Below are 19,540 nucleotides of genomic sequence, written 5' to 3'. Positions count from 1 at the left end.
GCTACATGAGTCAAATGAGCCTTCTCAAGCACTCTGTCTGAATGGCGATTTTGTTGTTTTTTTTTAAAGAATATTTATTGAAATTTTCAAAAACAATTATATAACATAAAAACAACCAAAAAAGAAAAAAAAGAAAACAGAAATAACAATAAGATAAACATACATACAAAACAAATAACAGGTATAATTTCAATCCCTTATGGTCGTATAACTTATTTTCCCGACCTCCTCATACCTCCCCTCTCTGTATTCCAATCTCTAATCAAGCCAATTCAGCAAATCCTTCCCCTAATTTCTGATTTAATTTTTAATCCTTCTTTTCTTAATCTGAATGGCGATTTTGGATCACAACCAGGATTGGTCTCAGTATTTCTTGATGTTCTTGCTCTCATTTTGAAAAGATATCAATCTGTATTCTGCAGATTAAGAAAAAAAATATTATACTATACTATATTACACTGAGGGACACTGGTGGCGCTGCGGGTTAAATCACAGAGGCTAGGGCTTGCCGATCAGAAGATCGGTGGTTCAAATCCCCATGACAGGGTGAGCTCCCGTTGTTCAGTCCCTGCTCCTGCCAACCTAGCAGTTCGAAAGCACGTCAAAGTTCAAGTAGATAAATAGGTGCTGCTCCAGCAAGAAGGTAAATGGCGTTTCCGTGCACTGCTCTGGTTTGCCAGAAGTGGCTTAGTCATGCTGGCCACATGACCCAGAAGCTGTACGCCAGCTCCCTCGGCCAATAAAGCGAGATGAGCGCCCCAGCCCCAGAGTCGTCTGCGACTAGACCTAACGGTCAGGGGTCCCTTTACCTTTTTCTATTACACTGAAACATTTGAATGTTTCTTTGATTGTCCTTGAATCTTCTCGCAACACTGGCCATCCTCTCCTGCCACATCAGTGTAGCACTCCACACCCTTTGAGTACCACTGGCTTAAGCTAACATAAACTAATCTTTTAACTGCTTACTGACATCAGTTCAGATCTGATATTCTCTATCACTGGTTTACCAATGGCTTCCAGTTGTTCTTCTGGCTCATCTAACTTCAGGGAAGGGGCAGGGCCTTTTCAGTCATGGTTCCTGTGTTAGGTGAGTCTCTCTCCAAAAAGACTTCACACTTCCAGTCCATTGGTTTTTAAGAGATCGATATAAACCTTTTGTGGATTTTACTTTGTTTTCCAAGTTGTTCTGAGGTTTCAAGAAACTACTTTGTTCTTCTGGTTTAACAGTTTATGATTTTATTGGTTTTGTTCTATTGATGGTCTTTGCAAGTTATTATCTGAGGGCTGCTTTAGGAGCCATAGAGTGCCATGTAAATTTCATAAAGAAACCAGCTGTAACTATTTATAAGTAAAGTGCTTCTCAACTTGTCTTCTCTGGCATTCTTTCCCTTTTGACAAACTGCATGAATAGCCTTAATGTGGGCTGAAAAGGGTCAGTCATTTATTTTAGGGATTGCCTAAGGGTGATAATATATTCCCATGTTTGTGTCATCCTTCTTGGTTCTCTTTGATGTTTGGGAGTGTGTGTTTTTTATATACATTTACGCACATGCCCCACAAACCCGACATTGTTTCTCCTAGACTCACTGATGTAAATGTGCTGACATCAAAATTGCCCAAACAGCCTATAGAAAACTCTTCAATGCTCTCATGATTGCTTCTGTTTCTTCATGTGGTGCCTCTGATCACATTTTTTTTAATCTGGGCATGTGGCCATGAATGCTCTGTGTATCTGAGACTCAAACTACGCACGACAGCAGTAGCAGCTCCATTTGTGGGTCCCCCAGTTACATATAAAGTGGAATTGCAAATGCATTTATTTATTTATTTATTTATTTATTTATTTATGGCGCAAAAGAGCTCATAGAGTGAGGGAAACTGAATCTTCCCTGCACTTAGTGCTTGGCTTCATGTAGCCTTTCCTCCTGGAACAGTGTCAGAAACTCAGATATATAAGCTAATCACCAAATGACACCTTGAACTTAGATTGTGGTTGCCACAATGGAATGTCTAGGCACCATTCCCCCACCAACTGGATTTTTTATATTTATTTTGATGCTTTATATTTTAAAGACAACATCTCAAAGGGGTTTACAACACTTTCAAATATCAAATAAGACAATCCAGAATAAAACAAATTCAAGCTTCAAGGAAGCTATTTCAGATCCTTCTCTAAGTGACATTTTGCTTTCTCCATACTTATTTACCTTCTTAATTTATATAGCTGCCCCATATCAGAAGAACTCTAGGAAGCCAGTGGGGTATAGTGGTTAGAGTGTTGGACTAGGACCTGGGAGGTCAGGGTTCAATTCCGCACTCAGTCATGAAATTGTACAAGGAGCAGTCCTCTTGCTTCTGCCTTCTTACAAGTCACAAGATGGCAGTACTACATCATGCTATGTCTGGCATGCTGCAAGTTTTTTACTTCTTACTTCTCACTAGTGTTGATTTCAAAGCAGACAGGAAGCTTTTTAATATGGGAGTATAACAATCCAAACAACAGCAACACAAAAGAGTATAAGTAAACCTTTCATCACTGAGTTATAAAGTCAGCCAGAAGGGGAAGAAAGTCACTATTCCCCTAGCACGATATACTGCAGTTAGGAGAGAAAATCCATAGCAATCATTAAGAGTTTGGAGATCAGTTATTCTCCTTGCTGAAATTAACAAGGAAACGGAATTCAAGCCATTCTTCCATGAAGGTATCCTTCCTAAGTTTCCCATTCACCATTTGACATTGTTGTGTCAATTTCTCTGTGAGAACAAGGTACGCACCAATCCTTTATTGCCTCCCTGAACAAAGCTGGCCCCATGTTCACATAGCTGTCAACCTTCCCTTATTCCCATGCCGTTTCCCACTGCTTCCCGCTTCTATCCCGGATTGTTAGATATCCCGTAGACTGTCCCCAGGACAGGTGAGGCTGCTGATCCCTTATTTTCAAATCTGAAAGTTGACAGCTATGCATGTTCAGCTACCACTGTGAGAGCTGTAAAGATCAAACAAAAAACTTTGTACCCTCCAGCACTCCCACTGTAAGTGTATAACATCTTGCACCCCTTCTAACAGAGTGGTGATTGGATTTCATTGATCAGACTGGGTTCAGACTGGGTACCATAATATATGCATGATCTTTAAGGCAGATTACTTTATTCTGGTGGAGAAGGAGCGAAAGGGAGATCTAGACCACGGTGGGTCTCCAATCCCCTTCAGAGATCTGTGTCTTTAAGTCTCCCTCCCAAACCATTCCTGGTCTCCTGCTTGAGCTCCTGATTTTAAAGGAGCTGTGTATCAGCTGTCTCCAGGGCTAGCCTCATGGGGCCAGAATACCTTCATTCAGTTTACTTGCTACTTTCTGGGTGTAAATCCGATGTGAAATTGTGTGCACAATGCAAAGCTTTGTGTGGCATCCATATGGGCATCCCTAGTCAGATTGGGAGGTACATGCTCATTCTATGGAAAACAGCCCTGTGTGGGCAACAGCAGCTGCACATCTGCTTTGCATCAGTGGTTTCTCATCCTGGAAGTTGGGTTAGTTGGGCTGAGTTGAAAAATGTAGGGGATTGGAGAAGAGGGAAGAAAAATGTCCTGCTCTTTGCCCCTTTTGATGAAGTTTCTAAATGTCCTGCAGGACATATTCCTGTATTTAGGAATATATGTATTTAATTTATAGTGCAGAAAAACTTAAAAGGAAGGATGGCATTTTTAAAAAGGTTTGACCACAGCACAGAATTTGATCACCCTCCTTTCATCTGTTGGACACACTTTGTTACTATAACAAACCACTAGATGGCAGTACAAGCTTGGTGGGAAGGATTTGACAGGACCTGTTCACTGTGAGCATAACTAATTTGAAAACAGTGGTACCTTATAAGGGTGATAAGCATTATTCTAATACCCACGGATTACACATCTAAATCAACGTTGCAGTCAATTTTGGTCAAGAGATTTCCAATATATTTCAACAAAATATCAAGTTATTGTTTTCTATGCAGTGTAACTGATTTTTAATATTAATACACCTACCGGGTTTAGAAGATTGAGATGCTCCCTGGATGTGATTTCTTGGCAATTCATATAGCACATTATTACATCCAGCAAATCAGATGGGGATGAATTATTGAATGGCTTCCTTAACAAACAGCACAAGGCAAAGCAATATGTTAAATCTTGAGCTAACAAATTAGAGGTTAAAAGGGCTGCAGTCAAGGGCAGTGTGGGGGACACTGGACTTGTTCACAAGGTCCTGACCTGCTGTTCCTTTGCTTAGCAGCACCTTCTGTAGCAAGTGGGACTTAGAACCTGCATCTGCCAGAATGATACAGAGATGAGCAAAACCGGCTCGTCTAAATTTGGACTAGGGATGCACACACACACTGCCCCATTTGCAGCAGGAAAACATCAATTTTCTCAATCCATAATCATTCATGTTTATCCTCATCTGCTGCTATCAATCTAGATCAACTAAAGCATCCATAACAAATGCTTAAAAACCTCCAAGGAAAGAGAGTCCACAACCTTGTGAGGGCGTCCATTCCACAGTATTCCAGATGTGGTCCAGAGGTGGTACTATTACTGCCCTTGATCTGGATAGTCTACATCTGTTGATGCAGCCTACAATAGCACTACCTTTTCCCCTTTCCTTTTTTGCTCCTTCCACACACTGTTGACTCATGTTCAACTTGTGGTCTACTAAGACCCCCAGGTCCTTTTCACACATACTACTGCCAAGCCAGGTGTCCTTGCTTTCTTTTTGCATGAAGACAGAGGCAAAGTAAGTGTTGAGCAGTTACCCAATATCATTTCTCCATCTTCTACACGCAGAGAGCTTACTACTTCCTTGTCCTTGTCCTTCCCCTTCTTTCAAACATAGCCAAAGAAACCTTTCTAAAGTTATTTTTCACTACTCTTACAAGCCTGAGCTCGTTCTGAGTTTTGCCCTGTCTGACCTTCTCCCTGCAACTGTTGGCTCCTTCATGATTTCACCTTTCTTCCATTTCTTATACAGTGGTACCTCGGGTTAAGTACTTAATTCGTTCCGGAGGTCGTAACTTAACCTGAAATTGTTCTTAACCTGAAGCACCACTTTAGCTAATGGGGCCTCCTGCTGCTGCAGCGCCGCCGGAGCACAATTTCTGTTCTCACCCTGAAGCAAAGTTCTTAACCTGAATCACTATTTCTGGGTTAGCAGAGTCTGCAACCTGAAGCATATGTAACCTGAAGTGTATGTAACCCAAGGTACCACTGTACGTGCCCTTCTTAAATCTCAGCTCCTATGTTTCATGAGCCTATAACTGGTATGATGGTAGTATATGTGGTAGTATATGGTGCTTTTGCCCACGTGGTTCAAAGCAGCTTATGTGCATTAATTTGGTAAGCAGCCCTGAAAGGAAGGCTAGTGTTACAGTGTCAGTATTATGTGAGCCTGAGAGACAGTCGCAAATGAATATATATATATACCCTTTTATCAAAAAGTACATCTTATGGTGATCTTATCAAAGTTGCACACAATGCAAAAGTACAGAATGTTAGGACAAAGTGTACAAAAAGTGAAATGCAATAACTTCCTTATTTACTTACACCTGGGAACAGGCTTTTCAAAACTTCAGATAAAGTTGTTCTCCATCACATTATCATATCAACAAATATTCAACCCCATTTCTATAAATTCCTAGTTCTCTGTCTCAGTACAGGGTCACCAGACCCCAGCCGTTCAACACTTCTGAGTACTTTTTCTTATCCTGCTTTTCTTGCCATAGGCCACCCAGTGGGGTTAGATGTGCTTACAAAAGCACCACCCCCACCCCCAATTGGAAACAGGGGCTCACTGGAGGATCCAGGTGAGACAGGAGAGAGTTGGGGGAGTGGGACAGAGTGGGAGCTACTTTGTTTTCTTCAAGTCAAAGAGCTATGGTGAGAAATAGATGAGGGCAAATTGAAGAACCCTAGAATTCAGTACAACATGACAGGCACTTTAGGAACAGCCTCCCCACCCCTCAACCACCATTTTCATGATCATTGACCTTCCACTGGACAAGGAAGTGCCCACCTAGGCTCATATTATTTGTTCATTTTCAGTGGAGAGTAGGGGGGAAACCAACTGGCTGGAGCTTGATTATATATTTACCTACAGGCCACCATGTTCCATTGTGGATTCCAGTTCTGTGGATAAATAACATCACATTATTTTCCTTCAGAACCAAGTAGTCCAGTTAACATTTATAAGAAAAACACATACATGTGCGCGCACACGTGCATATGTATATTAATTATACCATATTTATGTAAGTCAGTATCTTTAACTGAGACAGCTAACATAACCAGAGGCTTTAGAAAATGTAAAATCATTGATAGTTAATTTGAAATGAAGTTAAAATGTTTCCAGTTATTGCACTGTTATTAGTAAACAATGGCTTACTTGAAGAATCCCCAACTTTTGATTCCTCTATTCAGTTCAATATGTAAAATTGAGTACAGCACTTAACCCTTGGTGCCCTGGCATCATGAACATACTGTGACATTGTCACAGTTCTGCTGCATGATTTAGATGGGAGGGCGTAGTGGACAGTTTAACCAGATACAAGTAGGTCCACTATTGAACTGCTCGTTATACAGAAATTCACTTATCCATACATCAGGAATTAGGACACAAACCTCTCTATACACACCACAGATTCAGATATCCAAACAGCCAGACCTGCGTGTAGTACTGTAAACCAACAAGCAGCCCTAAACAAACCTTTTTGGTGTTTTGCTGATCCAAGACAGAGTTTCGCCAGAAACCGTGGTGGGAGGGATGGGGGACAAATCAATAAATCTGCCCTTTACTATCACTGTAACCTCTGATTTGATTGAATGATCAATAAGGTTGAAGTGCCATTTGGTTAAATTGAACTGTTCTGTGGCATTTTATGGACATTCCTGTGTGTCATCTCTGTGCACCCTGAGGTTGCTTTTAAAGCTCTCTCTCTCTCTCTCTCTCTATATATATATATATATGGACTTTCCTGTTTTCCCACATAATCTTGTTTTAGAACTACTTCTGTTTGTGTATTGTGGGTTGATGTGTCTTTAGTACAGTACTTACCATCATTACTCCTTATGCTAACAAATGTGTACGCCAATATAAACGCAGCTGATCAAAGAAAACCATACTTGCGGTGTAGTCACACAGTTCTTCAGAATTCCCCTCTTCTAGAAAGCTCCATGGAACCCATTTTAACATTCTTTCAGGATACTAAAATGGAATTGGAACAGTACTGTGTGGGGTTTTGTTTTTTTTAAAATCTATTGGGCTTTTTTTTTTCTTCTTCCCAGAATGCAAGGTTGCATCTTTAAACACACACCTACTTTGAAATACTTTCCTGCAAATCAAAATGTGGTTGTTTTGAATGGACAGTGAGTTTTTTATATGGGGAAGTGTTTGATCATGTGCCCCACACAGACATTCTAAAACTGTGGAGACACAGGGAAATTGAACCATTTGCTTTTTCCATCTCACTGCTATCCAGATTTTTAAAAGGTGGGCAAATAAAAGCAAACAAATAGTAAAATCCAACATGGGAGTGGGGGAACATGTTAACAGTGCAATCTATTGTAGGATGTGAAATACATGGTTGTTATAGAGGACAACTCTAACAAACTTCCAAGAAATGCTCCTTGCAAGAACCAGGCCCCACAGAATGCAGTTTAAAGACTTATTTATGCTTCAATTTTGCTTTAGCTCCATAAATGTGTCTGCCATAATAGTGTTCACAGCCAATAGACGTAAGTGTGCTATGAAGCCAGGTGACTTTTATTCTCAGTAATCATTGTGGTTTATATTGAATGCTTATGGTACCTGGCTAATCCTTTTTCCTTGCAGGCAGCCTGCTGCTTTCTCCCCACTATTTAAAGAGTACATGGTGGGGGGGGCATGGGGAGGAAAGAGTAAGCTGTTCCCACCAGGAAGCACATGGTATTCTGGTTGTTTTGTTTTGCCATTCAGTCCAATTAACCTCCCCAACCAGAAGCAAACATCACATAGATTTCAGAGAGTTACATCTATAGAATTAAAGTGGACTTTCAGGGGAGTGTAGAGTCTGTTGAAGCCTTCAAGTGGGAACGTTTCCTAATTTTAGGACCCTTCTGTAATCTAGAGTGCTTGCTGTTGGCACCTGCCTCTGTACAGCCTTATCCCTTGTAATGCTGATGATGATTGTAATGTTGGTTTGCTTGTGAACAAAAAAGTGTGTCTCAACAGATGCCTTGTTAGTTGGGGGGATGAGAATGGAGGGAGTCCAGCATTTATTTCATAGATGGAACTAGAGTTTGAAGAATGGGAAGTAGTTTTATATTGCATGTTTATTTACAAAAATACTACTAGAAATAATAATAAAAAGTGTCGCTAGAAATCATATCATATGACACTTTTTACTATTGTTAGTAATGCTCTTGAAAATATAGGAAAGGATCTGATGATCAGGTAGAAGAATGACTTGGGCTATTCCTGCCTGGCAGCTGCTGGGAGGTGTGGCATGATGCCATGAGCTATAGATGATGTACATTAAACTTGAGTTTTACTGACCTCATGAGTTTTGTTTCATCGCTGCTGCTTTTAACTGCTGTTTTTATTGGCATTGATTTTTCTTTGGTTTTATGGTGTTGATTTTTAGTCATCCCCACTCCCCATTTGTATTTTTGTTATGTACTGCTGAAGCTTGGATGTAAGCATACAATTTTTTAGGGGGGGAAGTAAGTATTTTGACCACATTCCTAAATCTAATTGCTATGGAGTGAGTCCTAGTAATATTCCAGTGATCCTTTACTTCTAAACATGCATTGGTTATGATGGCAACCTAGTAAAATTGTTATTTTATCTACCTGAATATAGCTGATATATCCTTGGCTGGTAGATACACAGTACTGAACACACAAATACAAAATTGTTTACCCTAAATGTGAGACTTCTGTCTCACCACATCCATGCAATAATAGAATTAGAATATCCACGTCAATATCTGTTACTTCAGGCATCTAATAACCTTTTGATCTTTTAGCTTTTTGTACAGGTTGGCTTCACATATACAGTGGTACTTCAGGTAAAGTACTTAATTCATTTCGGAGGTCCGTACTTAACCTGAAACTGTTCTTAACCTGAAGCACCACTTTAGCTAATGGGGCCACCGCGCCGCCAGAGCACGATTTCTGTTCTCATCCTGAAGCAAAGTTCTTAACCCGAGGTACTATTTCTGGGTTAGTGGAGTCTGTAACCTGAAGCGTATGTAACCTGAGGTACCACTATATTAGCTTACCTCTGAAGTGATGGGTGAGAACCTTGCTTCACTTAATGGAAGCTGGGATTTTCTGATAAGGCCACACAAGTACCTCCAGGACTGCATAAAAGCTGTGAGCCTCGTGCCACATATCCTTAACCTCTGACCCTCGTCTTTTGGTCAGATAACACTGAAACAGATTTATGTTTTTACAGCCACATTCTTTTAAACTAACTATCAACTTTCTCCTTCCAGGCTATGGTAACCTGAGTCCCAGCACGGAGGCTGCACAAGTCTTCTGCATCTTCTTTGCTCTTTTTGGGATTCCTTTGAACCTTGTCCTCCTCAACAGGATAGGACAGCTGATGCTCTCTGGTGTTCACTTGTGCGCCTTCCACTTGGGTGAGAAGTTTCACTGGCAGGTAAACAGCAAGGGTGCTTTACTGCTCATTTTTGTCAGCATGGGTGAGTTGTTTAGGTGCAGATAAAAGTGACATGTCTTTGACTTAAATCTGTAGCAGGCCAATCAGCTGGCCCGATAATGCAACAATATGGTGTCTTAACCCACAGAATAGCCTGTGATTCTGATGTACAGATTCTTCTCATTGCAATACAGTAGGTGGGGGGAACCTTCAGCCCTCCAGATGGTGTTGAACTACAACTCCCATCAGTCCCAGCAAACATGGGCAATGATGTAGTTCAGGAACCACTGGAGGACCAAAGGTTCCCCACACCCTGCAACATGGTCTCCAGAGGCTATGCATAACACTTGCTTCTCTCTGTGTTTAAGTGACCAGCTGAGGGCAAAACTAACAATGCTAGGCATGTTTACTCAGAAGTAAGTCCTATTGAATTCAATGGGGCTTACTCCCTGGTAAGTATATGTAGGACTGCAGTCCTGGGAACATTTTTGATTTGTGGCTGAAAATGGCAGCACACGGAATAGTTATGAGACCAAAGTATAGACTTGTTTGTTGCAGCATCATTTCTTATTGCAATTCCTACATCAGTAATAGCAACAAGGCTGCCCCTGAGGGAGATCAGTAGGGTAATTATAAAGGCAGAGGGCAAAGTGCATGACACAAGAGCTCTCTTCTCCAACAAGCATACGATCAGGGAGCTCAGGATGAAGAGCTGAGGGACACTACCATCTCCCAGCATATGCTGCCCGAGGCAGTTGCCTCACCTGCCTAATGGTAGGACCAACCCTGTAAATTATACTCATTATTACTGGTACTATCAGTACTAATATACTTTCTTCTTAACTCTCTGTGTACTGATACTTTGTGTAAGTACTTGAAGGACACATCAGCACTTTCTGCAAAGGCAGCTCTGGGCTCAAAATCTAGTTATGCTTTCCAAACAATGCAAAAGTTTTGACACTCTGATCAGGATTGTGGAGCGTTTTGGTTGTTTAGAAATAATCCTTTAAAACTGAGAACTTCACAACTAGGCCTGCATGAACTCTGTACTATGTTCATTGTACTAGTGTGGTTTCTGTTACACAAGACAGTATTGTGTATTGAGGGATCTAACAAGATTTCAAGTAGGTGTGATTGGAGAAAACAATTAGGAAACAAAGGCAGTATTTGGTGAAGGTGCAAGTCTCCTGCTTCATGCCTTTTACCTTAATTTGTCTCTGTCTGCACCCAAACCAATTCCAAGCCTTGTCACAAACTTAAACTACTTAATTTTTGCAAAATAGGGAGTAGAAGCCCCACAAGTGCAACACTTTGAGAAGAGAAAGAAAGGAAAACATGGCAGATGCTGCCCAAACCTAAGTTCTGAGCGAAATGTTATTTCACCTCCACTTATCAATGCTGTATGGTCAGTCATTTCCCATTGCTGGCTGTCATTTCCCAGACTGGCTGTCTGCTCAGTCATTTCCCATAGCAACCCTCCAGCACTGTATTGTATCTCATAATTAGGGTAAAGGTAAAGGGACCCCTGACCATTAGGTCCAGTCATGGCCGACTCTGAGGTTGCGGCACTCATCTCACTTTATTGGCCGAGGGAGCCGGCATACAGCTTCCAGGTCATGTGGCCAGCATGACTAAGCTGCTTCTGGCAAACCAGAGCAGCGCACAGAAATGCCATTTACCTTCCCGCCGGAGCGGTACCTATTTATCTACTTGCACTTTGACGTGCTTTCGAACTGCTAGGTTGGCAGGAGCAGGGACCGAGCAATGGGAGCTCACCCCATCGTGGGGATTCGAACCACCAACCTACTTACTGATCAGCAAGCCCTAGGCTCTGTGGTTTAACCCACAGCGCCACCCGCGTCCCTATAATTAGGGTAGCCAGATACAAAAGAAGACAGGACCATTGGACCTTTAATAGTTATGTTGGAAGGGGTAGTTTCTGTAGATTGGAGCTTGAATAGTAAGTTATACCTACTGAGATCCCTTCTTTTACACAACTATTAGAGGTTCAGGAGCCCTATTCTCTTCTGCATCTGGCAACACCATTCACAACTTGCCTCCCCCTAGCATCCGTGGAAGTAGTAGTTGTGTCTCTTCCCCACTAGAAAAGCTTTCCAATAAATCTCCCCTGTACTGCTTTTCAACACTACCCTACTATAATTTACCAACTCAGCTAGAAGGAGATGTTCTTCCCTTTGGCTCAGGTATCTGTCATCAACTTGTTATATTGCTGATGTGGAATTCAGAAATGCGCAATTTTTATTTTTAAAAATATATAAATATATACATAGATATAAAAATGCAACCAGCTGGGGAACTTGGAGCTGGGAAAAGAATCTCTTCCACACGCAGACTACTTGAGAACATTTTGGCCTGATCCTGTAACGACAGTGCTGAAAAGCAACAGAAAGCTTGTGTGAGTCATAACTTCCACTCAAAAAAGCCAGAACTTTTCGGTAAAATATGTCAGCAGGGGGGAAAAAGAGAGATCTCACAAAAATGTAATGTGAGTACCCAGCTTGAATGCCTGTCTTAGGTAAGTTGTTATCAAAGAGAAATTGCCTTCCTTCATGCAAAGGTTGGGTTATTACCTGCTGCCTCTTCCTCATCATTTTCCCCCTTCACATTATGTCTGGCCAGGACTTGCATTCCTCAGGTTATCTACCAGCGTCTCTGGCTCCAAGTATTCAGAAAGCATGACGCATGTACATAGTCCTGTCCCAGTCCCTGAACTAGGCTAGGATCAACTGCTGTGCATAGTATTCCTGAAAAACTCTGCAGTTTTTTCAGATGCTTTGCAATTCCTGGATACAGCAACACATCAGCTGTTTCAGACAAATCCCAGGCCCAGCACAGGTTGAAGATCTGACTCTGTTCTGATGACTGCTTGCATCGCATGTCAAGATCCAAACATTTCACACCCACCAATGTAAAAAAAAAAAAGTGTTTATTGCAAACATTGTCATTCCAGTGAAAAAAAATGTGCACGCTTTTGCTGGGGACATTTACTTTTCCATTTGCAATAGTAGAAGTTTCCAAACATTTTAATCAACTTCAGCTGATGCAGCAGCTGTGGCTATATCTGGAGATAGACCAGCCACAGTGACCCACTCTCTGGTAACTTCCCATTCAGATTATTGCAATGTGTTGTATGTGGGGAAACCTTTGTAAATGGCCTGGAAACCGCAGTTGGTAAAAAATAGGGCTACATAAGTATTAACTGGGACTGGGCAATTTGCTCAAACACCAGACCTGTATAAACTGCTAGTCTGTTTCCAGGCCCTGTTCAAATTACTGGTCTTAATATTCAAAGTGGTTGGGTACCAGGGTATCTGAACATTTGCCTTCCCTTCAGAGATCCTGTTTCAGGTGCCCCAACACAGGTGATGTCAGTTGGGTGGCCATCAGAGCTTTTTATGTGCGATGGTGTCCCAGTTGTGGAATATTTTCCCCAGAGAGCCTTGCCTGGCACCTGGTCATTGGCATGCCAAATGAGGGCTCCCCCTGGCCTTAACTCCCCATTACCCCCCATATGTGATATTGCTGTTTTAAACCACTGTTTAATATGCTATGTACATGTTTTTAGTCATCTGATTTTATTCTCTCTTCTGGAAATGTTTAGGCTGCGAGTTGTAGTTTTATAATATTGTTAATTTATGACATTGCATTTTACTTTTACTTTGCCATTTTATCTTTGAGAGCCATGTGTGTGTTATAGTTATTATAATTATATGGCCATATAATTATTTATTTATACTAGATCCTAGAAAGGCCCATTTAACATGAAGAGGGGAGAAGGAAAAGAAATTAGCAATCTACCATTCCCACATCTCCAGATAAAAAACAAACATAAAATAAAATGTTATGAAGCAAATGTAAATGAAAGCTGGAGAGCATAAAAAACGTATTTCCTAGAATTGATAGTGCTGTCTCCTTTTAATCTGTGAGAACCTTCCTTCAACCCACTTTTGTGGCAGATTGAGGCAATTAGTCATGCATCTTTCAAATCTGCCTTGAGTAGCATTGAATTTCCCTGGAAGATCCAAGTTCAAGTTTCAGCTAAGCCATAAACTAGTGGGAATAATAATACTCGTTTTCTCATCTGTAACTTGAGGTCTCTGAGTCACAGCGTGACCAGTCAGGGCCAAACCCACAGAACTGTAAGGGATCAAAAAGTGGCCACAAGGCCAGACAATCCATCTACCAGTCTTCTTCCACAAACCAACCAACCTATGTAGTCCAAGCCACAGTGCACAACAAACAAAGGTCAGGTCTGCTGCAGCAAGGTGTTTACAGAGCAAGTAACTTGAGATTTACTGGGACTGATGGAAAGATGTACTTAAAGTTCCAAACTCCTAGACATTAGAAGAACCATCCAGAGCCCTCCGTAGGCTCCCATGATTTTAAGAAGAACCATGCCACCATGATTTTAAGTTTTCACATTAATGAGGGTTAGAAACGTGTGTGTGTTTTATAAAGGATGTGAGTTGAGGTCCTCTATGGTATTGAGAAAAATATCAGATGATGTGCAGACCACCCCAATTACAAGCCACTGCCATTGAGGATTGTAGTGCAATCCACAGCCACACAGAATTACAGACACCTTCTTGATTATACTTAACACTTAATTGATATAGCCAATGTGGTTCCCTCCAAATGTCACTGGACTCAAGTTCTCGTCTTTCCTCACCATTGGCAAGGCTTGCTATGGGGTTAAAGTCCAACAGTATCTGGAGAGCTTCATGTTGTCTACCCCTGACTTTATTATTTATTTCATAAAAATTGTACACTGGTTGATTGTTTAAAAAAAGCGGTTTACAAAAAGATAAAACATTAAAATCAAACAAATCAAACGAAAACAGATTTAAATTCACATCAGCATTTCTAGGCATCTGGGTAGGCTTGCTTAAACAAGAATGTTTTTAGCAGGCACCAAAAATGCCTTAATTCAGCCTTTGCCTTGAGGCTGGTGATGCCTTGAGTCAGCCTTTTGTCAACCTGGTGACCGCCAGATATTTTAAACCACGCTGACTACGACGGATGGAAGCTGTAGACCATCTGGAGGGCACCACGCTGGCTGACTTAACTGTTCTCAGGGCTTGACTCTTGAGACCATACTTCTGTCTGCAGACTTAGAGCCAGGTTTGTTGTAATGTCCCTGGCTTAATAAACGGTAGTGTAATTCAACCAGGAAGGAACGTTTGGTCATCACGTTTCCACCTTTCCTTCCTCTCGTTGCATGGTGACTTTGGTACTTTAATCCTGGTCATTACAACTTTAAAGGGGAACTGTGGTTTAATGTCAGTTCACTAACCAGGGTGGTAAACCATAATCAAAGCATGGTTGCTACACTGCAGTCAAACCAGATCCCTGTTTCAGACATACTGCGATATGGAACTATGGCTTAAAGAGATCAGGAAGAGATACAAGAGCCTATGCCCATCTACCAGTCTGCTTCAAGCATTATTTTTGTTTCTTGTTAGAAAGGGGCAGCTGTCTTGACGCGGACCTGTGCACTGGTTGCTGGCCTTCTGCTGTTCCTTCTGCTACCTCCTCTGTTGTTTACTGCCATAGAAGGCTGGACCTATGAAGAAGGGTTCTATTATTCTTTCATTACTCTTAGCACAATAGGCTTTGGAGATTATGTAATTGGTAAGTAGTTCAGACCTATTATATACAGAATGTTTTCAGACTTAGATAAACCAGTAGGTTTATTTAGTTTGGTTTTCTCTCTTCCTTTCAGTAAGCTCCCATGTGTGAGTTCCTGTTATGGGCAAAAAAGTGGCCTTCTCAAGTTTGAGTCTAATAACAACAAGGAATAATACCCTGTTTCTTCAGCTGAAAGCTGAAGTGTCAACATTTGCTTCTGCAGCATAAGCTGAAAGAAGCGGCCCTACTTGAATGTGAAGGGCCCTTTGCTCTGGAGCACTTATGTGCTTGATTACACAAACACAGTTTGTGAGAGAACAATTTTTGGCTTCACTTCCACAAACAACCTCATGGCACATTGCTGTGGTGCCCTTTTCAGTGAGGGAAGCACTTAACTCTTTGGGAAAACAAGCACTGAATTAATCACTCAGGTTTAGAACAATCCGTGTGTGATATGTTTCTCACACAATCCCATGTAAGTAAGCATGTGCACACAGACACACCTAGAGAGAGGAAAACAGCCCTTTCCTAATGAACCACAAGCAGCTCTCAGATGAAAAGAGGCATCAACGGATGGTGCATGGCACAGAATATGGCATTAATCCCAGTGAGGCAGTGATTTGAGGGCATTTGTTTAAAGAAGAAGGTGGAAAAGAGCAGTGTATACAGTATATACTTTTTAAAGGCCATATTAAATTATATAATGAGTAAATTAATTTCATTTCCCTTTGTAAACGAGTCTTGATTAGTCCAAGATACAACTCCATCTCCATTATGGTATGGCCTGGGCCTTTTGTTTTTTCCTTACTACTTGCATGAAAATAGGCCCTAAGGTTGCTGGTCTTGGGTGCATCTCCATCAAGAGCCCTGCCAATGGAATGTGGACTTTGAATCAAAACAAGGTGCAAAATGCAAATTCTACCTCCACATAATGACTATTCTTCTTTTTTATGCTGGTGGCTATGGGCAACTGAGTCAACCATTAGGAATCATGTTTCTTAAGCTACATTTCCCTGGTTCATTTATGCTATACATTCCTGGGTAATGAAATCATAGTTCAGTGTGCCTTTGGGTTGGTCTCTGACCTGGATGGTGTCCCATCTACTCTTAGATGCTCCAGACACTGCAGGATTTCGTTTTTCTCAATCACCTGAGTGTTCTAGGCTCAATCCTGGTTGATTCGGTTCATTGTAAAATACTCATGTTTCTCTCTCAAGGGAGTGACATTTCATACCTCTAAACAGCTCGAGTGTTGTTTTTCCATAGGCATGAACCCTGAGCGTACCTACCCATCCTGGTATAAGAATGTGGTGTCTCTGTGGATTCTCTTTGGGATGGCTTGGCTAGCCCTGATCATCAATCTGTGCATCAGCTTGCTAGAGAACTCCAGTGGCCTCTGCCGGTGCTGCAAGAGAAGGAGCAGAGACGCAGAGCAAGAGTTAATAAGTGGCAACCCAAATGTCACTTTGGAATCTAAAGATGGGCAGAACTGCAGCACAAAGGACACCAAGCCTGCGGAGCCAAATTGAATGGCATATATGCTTTATTCCACCAAAGTATTTTGGCTTTTGCTGGAGGGAAACATCCAGCTGGGCAGCCCATCACCAGAGCACCATTTTGTGGCACTGGCAGAAGTGTGGCTATGTAAGATCATCCAACTCGGACCAGAGTGGAAATCAAAGTCTGCTCGTTGAGTTGTTCAAGGACTGCCTTACATATGATTTCCTTTCTACGTGGAGATGAATCTCTGTGTCAGAGGAATAATAGGGCCTGTGCCATCTTAGCTGAAGGGCTTTTACATCACTGCAAGCGTGGGAGTTGGAAAACCATGAACATCACTGTACAATTATGGCAATGTGTGGGAGGTTTCCCCCCTATATCAAGGTTATTTCTGTGTAGGAAAAATGTGAAGTGACTGTCTCACCTATTAACCACTGCTCAAAATGCTGCTGTGGTATTGCAACCTAGTGACTTTGTAGGGTTATTTGCCCAATAGAAGGCTGAGCAGATGCTGCCACAGTCCTTGCCTTTAATAAAGAGCATTTGTATTCCAAAGCATGGCAGGTTCTGTTGCATATACTTATCACAGGTAACTGCCGGGTGGGCTAGGATAAAGTCAACCAGTGCCATTCTCTGGAACCAACCCTGTAGATCAGCCTTTCTCAACCTGTGGGTCCCCAGATGTTGTTGGACTACACCTCCCATCACCCCCTAGCTAGCAAGGCCAGAGCTCAGGGATGATGGGAGTTGTAGTCCAACAACATCTGGGGAACCACTTCCATAGATAGAAGTGGAGCACCAAGTGCCCCACTCTCAACTCACCAAGATGTTCCAGGTCAATGGTATCAAAAGTTGCTGAGAGAGTGAGCAAGATCAACAGGGTTGCACTTCCCCTGTCCCTCTCCTGTTAATGGTCCACCCCCTCTGGGTGACCAGGACTGATTCAGTCCCAGCTAGATAATCTGTTTCCTCTAGGAGGGCCTAGTGCTGCACAGCCGCTACCACCAGAGCCCAGGACGATGGAGCAGTCACAGGGTCACTTCTTTAAGCACAGCAGGCACCACTTTTGTCATTGAGAGCTCACCATTTCCCCCACACTATATGCAAGTATCTTTTTTATATATCGGGCGACAGGATTTGAGAACTTACCTGCTGAATCAGACAAAGGTTCATTTGGTCTGGTACTATCATTTCACTATCATGTCTGCCAGTGGGGATGTGATAGCCGTTTGTTTCTACCCAGCATCTCATAAGTGGTGGCATCAGGCTTGCCATTTTTAGATATTGCGTGCCAATAGCCATTTTGTTGGGGCTCAGTTGGGCAGGGGCCACCCTTACCTTACTAAAACCACCAGAGTCAGACGCAATATCCATAAAGGCAGGGAGGAGGGGGAAGAAGAAAAAGATGGCAGAGGGTGCTAGTGGTAATAATAATAATAATAATAATAATAATAATAATAATATTTTTTTTATTTATACCCCGCCCTTCCCGGTTCAGAAACCTGGGCTCAAGGCAGCTAACAGCAAATTTTAAACACTTAATTGCAATACAACATAAAAACCGCATAGAAGCCATAGAAGCAATAGCAATCCTGTCATGGAGGCAGCAGCTAATTCCAGTTTCCTTCATTGGGAATAAACGCCTATGAGTGAGCACTCCAAGGAGGCAAGAAATTGAAAAGCATATGGAAAGCAAACCCAGAAGATGGATGAAAGAAAAAACTGTGTTAGAATATACTGTGGTCATTTTGGCAGAGACCAAAGGGACTTCCTTCCTATCCCTATCTGGAGAACCACAGTCTTCCCTTCTCTGGGCTAATCAATGTTAAAGTGATTCATGCTTGTGTCCATCACAACATTTTCTGGAATGCTCCCCCCCCCCCCCGCTTGCATTTAATTTATGTACCTCAAGCTGTCCCAGAAACTCCAGCGGGTGCAGAATGCTGCAGTGAGGCTCCTCACGGGGTCTCTGCCATGGGAGCATATTCACCCAGTGCTTTTCAAGCTGCACTGGCTCCCGGTGGAGTACAGGGTCAGATTTAAGGTGCTGCTTTTGACCTTTAAAGCCCTTCACGGCCTAGGACCCTCGTACCTACGGGACCGCCTCTCCTGGTATGCCCCACGGAGAGCCTCAAGGTCCATAAATAATAACACCCTAGTGGTCCCAGGCCCTAAAGAAGTTAGATTGGCTTCAACCAGAGCCAGGGCCTTTTCAACTCTGGCTCCGGCCTGGTGGAACGCTCTGCCTCATGAGACCAGGGCCCTGCAGGATCTGATTTCTTTCCGCAGGGCCTGTAAGACAGAGTTGTTCCGCCTGGCCTTTGGCTTGGAGCCAATTTGATTCCCTCCCTCTCTCTCTCTCTTTTTTTTTTCTTCTCCTCTTTCTTTCTTTTCCTTCTCCTGCGATGAGGCTACATTTTAATATTTTAATGTTCCATTATTTTAATGTTGTATTTTATTTTTGTTTTTAAGTTGTAATCATTCATCTTGTTTTTATTATTGCTTGTAAGCCACTCTGAGCCCGGCCTTGGCTGGGGAGGGCGGGGTATAAATAAAAAATTATTATTATTATTATTATTATTATTATTATTATTACCTCTTCCACTGGCACCCTCATCCCATCCATCTGCACACTTGCACCATATTTGGCTGCTGGTGATTTTGATGCAACTAAACAGCATTTGCTTCTTTCCCCCAAACTCTAGCTTTTGTACCAT

The 19,540-nt window shown here is 42.1% G+C and overlaps 1 protein-coding gene and 1 long non-coding RNA gene across 4 annotated transcripts in view; one reads left to right on the top strand and one right to left on the bottom strand.

Annotated features, from left to right (window-relative positions):
• Positions 1 to 17,378, top strand: part of LOC310841189 (uncharacterized protein) — a 46,644-nt gene extending 29,266 nt beyond the window's left edge. Inside the window, exons 8-10 of the mRNA XM_083731774.1 lie at positions 9,508 to 9,674; positions 15,158 to 15,326; positions 16,590 to 17,378. Coding sequence (XP_083587900.1) covers positions 9,508 to 9,674; positions 15,158 to 15,326; positions 16,590 to 16,852 — 599 coding nt within the window. The 3' untranslated portion in view covers positions 16,853 to 17,378. The remainder of the gene's footprint in view (positions 1 to 9,507; positions 9,675 to 15,157; positions 15,327 to 16,589) is intronic.
• LOC310841642 lies at positions 334 to 7,159 on the bottom strand. 3 transcript variants are annotated; one of them, XR_014562644.1, is made up of 5 exons: positions 7,086 to 7,159; positions 6,126 to 6,160; positions 4,250 to 4,306; positions 4,025 to 4,130; positions 334 to 416 (listed from the first exon to the last, which is right to left on the bottom strand). It is a non-coding gene; the product is annotated as an uncharacterized lncRNA (long non-coding RNA). The 3 variants fall into 3 exon arrangements; XR_014562645.1 differs by lacking the exon at positions 334 to 416 and adding an exon at positions 2,329 to 2,431; XR_014562646.1 differs by lacking the exon at positions 6,126 to 6,160 and having other exon boundaries at positions 7,086 to 7,158.
• Positions 17,379 to 19,540: the final 2,162 nt, after the last annotated feature.

Source organism: Podarcis gaigeae (assembly GCF_964106915.1).
Source record: "Podarcis gaigeae genome assembly, chromosome: 3".
Lineage (NCBI taxonomy): Eukaryota > Metazoa > Chordata > Lepidosauria > Squamata > Lacertidae > Podarcis > Podarcis gaigeae.
The sequence above is the reverse complement of the archived record's forward strand: the minus strand, read 5'-3'. Positions and strand labels throughout refer to the sequence as shown.